The sequence below is a fragment of the Leptonotus elevatus genome, chromosome 19 (genome assembly GCF_054856555.1).
Source record: "Leptonotus elevatus isolate MCC_2025b chromosome 19, RoL_Lele_1.0, whole genome shotgun sequence".
NCBI lineage: Eukaryota > Metazoa > Chordata > Actinopteri > Syngnathiformes > Syngnathidae > Leptonotus > Leptonotus elevatus.
Window position 1 is genome coordinate 4,099,674 of NC_141257.1, and position 4,546 is coordinate 4,104,219.

A 4,546-nucleotide genomic window follows, 5' to 3' on the forward strand; every position below is an offset into this window, starting at 1 on the left:
TCCCATGTGAGTTGTGTTGTTTTATTGTACAATGTTGACTTTTTTTTTTGCTGGTGTTTTGATACTGTATAGCGAGCTATAAGGATACGGTATGTTACAATGTTACGCCATATGTTATAGCAAGACAATGATCATTTAGGCCCACGCTTCGGTGCGATTGGGTAACTCCCACTGGAGTCAAAGTGCACGGGAGCCGCTCCCTCTTTATGATAACAATTTGTCAGTATGCTGGGGAAGGGCCGGAATGTTCCCGGCGTTCACGCCCTCCTCACCGCTATAGGATGTGTTAAGACTTATAGAGGTTGCCTGTTCCCATGATGAAAGACTCCTCATGAGTTAATAGGCACGTCGGTGTTTTTCCACTCATATCGTCTGTTTGTGCCTCATGTCAGCTGAATGTTGTGCAACATTGCTGAGGAGGACGAGCCTACTTTACTGATCCAATCCAGGCCCCTGGCATTGTTGATCAAATCAAATCAAATCCACAAATGTTTGACTGAATGATTGGTTTGAATGGAAACGTGTGCTTCAGGAATTTTCCACTTTCAGGCTTAAAAAGAAAAAAAAAGAGTGCCTGAAAGTCAGAAATCGGGGCTAAAGAGTCATGATCAAATCATGCGCTGTACACACGCCCTCTTTGCAGTTGTTATGGTTACAATGCAAACATAGGTTGCTAGGTTACAGTGCAGTGTGTGTGCGTGTATTGCAAACATGGTTTTGCTTTGAGTGTAGTGTTCTATTTTGACCACTAGATGAAATTAACTGAGAACTGATTGTGTAGTTTTTCCGTTGGACCACTAGATGGCACAAAAGAAACAACGATGTTACGATAAGAGTCAGTCAAGGACATAATTCAGAGTTGCCTCTCACAAACTTAACTGAAACACTCTCAGGGATCTGCTGACATTCTTTCACTACTAAAATGCTCTCTCTTTCCCTCCCTCTCCCTCTCTCTCACGCACATCACTAAAATTCCTTTGCTCGCACTCACTACTGATATCCTCTCTCTCTCATAGATTATATATTGAATTTTGTGTTTCATTTACATGTGAAGGCATTTTAGCGGTGTGTGAGAGCATGTCAATTGGGTGTCTGACAAGCATTTCCCTGGAGTGTGTGAGAGCATTTCAGTAGTTATGTAAGAGTGTTTTAGCAGTGTGCAAGAGCATTTTGTAGTTATGTGAGCGTGTTATAGTAGTGCGCGAGAGAGAGCATTACAGTAGTGATGAGAGCTTTTCAGTGCTGTATGAGAGTGTTTCTGTAGGTACCCTGAGAGCATTTCAGTAGCGTGCGAGATTATTTAAGTAGTTCAGTGAGAGCACTTTAAGCGTGTGTGTGAGCAATCCGTTTCCATGTGAGAGTGTTTCTGTGCTGTGTGAGTGTTTCAGTAGTCTCAGTGAAAGTGTGTAGTATGTGAGAGCTGTTCAGTTGTAGTGTGAGAGTGTTTCTGTATGATGTGTGAGAGCATTTATGTTGTGTGCGTGTCGGAAATAATTTCAGTTGGGCTTGTGAGAGCATTCCAGTAATATGTGAGAGTGTTTTAGTTGTGGCTTGAGAGCATTTCATCTGTGAGTGTGAGAGCGTGTAACTCGTGGTTGTGAGACGTCATTTTAATCAAAGGCTAATGTTGTTAGCTGCCGCTAATCTGCGCATCCAACAAAAGTCAATGCAGCTCTGCTTACCTTTTAATTTGGCACGATTGCTTGGGCGTCGCACCATGCGCGGTGTGGGTGTTCCTGTGTGGAACCTTCAGCCTCGCTTCCAAGTCATGGGCTGCTTAATTTGACATTTAATGGGCAGGTAGCTCAACTATTTGCATACAAGCTATGAAAAAGTCAGTTTGAAATGATTTGGCAAAATTTCTCATTTGGAACATTATAAAATCTGATCTGGGCCTTCTTTGTTGGATGGTAATAAGCGGGCGTGAAAGGAATTTTTTTTACGCAACAGCCGTTGACAAAAAAAACATGTTTCCACAGCAATGGGTTATGTGTGTACGTGTGTGCGCATGGAATGAACGTTGGGCCCGGTGACTGTGAGTCACAGCCTCCGGCACAAAAAATGCAGGGGCAAACTGAAGACAATGCACGCAGTGACTCAAACTTGCCGATTTGATCAACTTTTCAGAATTGGAATGTGAATAAAGTTTGTTGACTGCGGAGGAGGGGGGGGGAAGTAAAATGTCGTTTCTTAAAAATGCGTTTTTGGCCTTTACTCTTCACGTTATGCAACAAAATGTCGCTTCAAAGAGGAAGTCGAGTCAGAGTGAAAAAGGATCCGAGGGAAGGAGGCGCGAGGGATGAAAGAGAACATGGAGGGAGGGAGGGAGAGAGAGAAGGGAGGGTTAGTGGAGGGTGTGGTGAAAGTATAAATCCGTCCCCGCATCCTCTTCCTCATCACTTCATCTCTGCACTCTTCTTTCTCCACGTCAACTACAACAACAAAGGTGAGTGGAAAATCCCCATTCAGAAACTTTTTTTTTTTTTACTGTCTTTCTTAATGATTAAGTTAGCTGACCTTTGAACTTCAATTGGGAAAGACGTGCCACGTTTACGTAACGGACATCCGATGGCGGTTTTCGTGGACCACACCCACACCCGATGAAAGGGAGCCAACACACGTTTGGACTTTTTGGGCTCTCCACGCGTGCAACTTTTACCCAATGTTAACTTGTCCGATTCATATTCAATAAAGTCAAGTTTGAGATTCAGCAAGTATCTCCTGACACTTTCGAATCGAGTTGCCGCACCTGGAGACACGACGCTGTCACCTTGGCAATGTTCCGCTTCATTCGCCAGGAATCTGCTGGAGGAAAAAAAAAAGAAAGAAAAAAGAAGCAGTGTTTAATCTTTAAAAAATAAAGTAGGCCATACAAACAGATGGTTTAATGGAGCTGGGTCTTAGACAAAATGGTTGTTGTCTGACAGTCTGATAGTCTTTTTCCCCTGCAAACCACTCCCTCAACTTGAGGGTATAATAAACAAAGCTCTTTGGTGGCATGCCAGTCTTTCACCACCACAAAGCATCGCGTGGTTCCAGTAGGAGGTGTTCCAGTAAACCTGCACAGGCAACACTCGGCCCGCTAGAGGGCGCCATAACACTCACGATAGCATCCTGTTGAAATCAATGTGGTGAGATTGCAAATGTATAGAATAGAATGAATAAGCATTGGCTAAAACCAAAAACTAATACAAATTGAATTGAGCATTTACTAATTAATACTATTTTAGATGATGCTTCTATGCCAGAAAATGATGAAAAAAGTAAAAAAAAATAAAAAGCAGTACCCAAAAATAAAAATGTAGCTTGAAGGCTATAACATTGATTCAATGAATACCATATCGCAGTAAAAAAAGAAAAAAAAAAGTTAAAAATAAATAACAATACCCTCACCCCAAAATGTATTTAAAAATAAAAAATAAATAAAACACAGTACCCATAATATATGACTTATGCAGCAAAATTGGCCAGTTTCTATCTCTCACAGGGCGTCCATTTTGTCACTTGCTGACTGCTGTCAACTGAAAATGACATCACAGTTGTTAAGGACCGATCACAACTCAGCTTGTGAACGTCACATGACCAAACTCAGAAAGCAGGTGAGCCGTGATTGGTTGTTACTTGAGCCCTGAGCAACTGTGATGTCATTTTCAGTTGACAGCAAGTGGCAAAATGGCCGCCCCCAGAGATGGATAAAAATGGGTGGATTTTGCTGATTAATTCGTATTCCACAAATGCAGTGTTAACCAGTAACCGTGTTTAGACTGGTGTGTAATAAAAAAAAATTCTCAAGTGTGATTATTTTTCGCAGAATAAAGACAGGATGTAATGCAAAAACAAGTATAAGAAAAATGCAATTCAATTTATTTATTTATTCCTGTAGCCATCATGGGTGAAGTTCAGGGCGCCATCTTTTTACTCATCAACGCCTTCCAAAAGTACGCCGGCAAGGAAGGCGACAAGAACGCCATGAGCAAAGGAGAAGTGAAGGACATGCTCAGCCAGGAATTTGGGATGGAGATGGGGGTGAGTGACGGACCAGCACACCAACAAACAAAACGTACATGTTAAGTCATTGCGTGTGTGTGTGTGTGTGTTGAGTAGAAAGCCAAGGACCAGACGGCCATTGACCGCATGTTCAAGGATCTGGACGCTAACAGTGACAACAGCGTGGACTTCTTGGAGTTTATCAGCCTGGTGGCTTCCCTCGCTCTGGTGCTGCAAAAGGAAATGAAGCAAGGGAGCAAAAAATAGAGCGAACCTCTCTGAAAGGCCATAAAACACCAATAAAGTCAAACATACTTCATACAATAAACACCACTAAAATACTCAACCTGCGCTTTGTGTTTTGTGGGAATATATCATCACAATGATCATTTTCATGGAATTAATTCATTCCATCATGAAGCAATGGAGTGCAGTACTTGCCTGAAACCAGCAGGGGCGCTGTTGATTCATTCAGGTTGCAGTCCATAGAAGAACACAAGGAGTTTAAGGTTTGTTAGTAAACAAAACACAATTTTCTACCATAATATACATTATTATC

General features: G+C 42.0%; 1 protein-coding gene across 1 annotated transcript; it reads left to right on the forward strand.

The window, feature by feature from the left end:
• Positions 1-2,279: 2,279 nt before the first annotated feature.
• On the forward strand, positions 2,280-4,333 carry LOC147157572 (ictacalcin-like). Its single transcript, XM_086063524.1, has 3 exons — positions 2,280-2,446; positions 3,884-4,026; positions 4,105-4,333. The coding sequence occupies exons 2-3, from the start codon at positions 3,889-3,891 to the stop codon at positions 4,252-4,254; spliced, it is 288 nt and encodes a 95-aa protein (XP_085919650.1). The 5' UTR covers positions 2,280-2,446; positions 3,884-3,888; the 3' UTR covers positions 4,255-4,333.
• The last annotated feature ends 213 nt before the right edge of the window (positions 4,334-4,546 follow it).

Excerpts from the sequence above, each read along its gene's own strand:
- LOC147157572 (XM_086063524.1), top strand. The coding sequence starts at position 3,889 with ATGGGTGAAGTTCAGGGCGCCATCTTTTTACTCATCAACGCCTTCCAA. Across the intron at positions 4,027-4,104 it reads AATTTGGGATGGAGATGGGG|AAAGCCAAGGACCAGACGGC; the intron begins GTGAGTGACGGA and ends TGTGTTGAGTAG.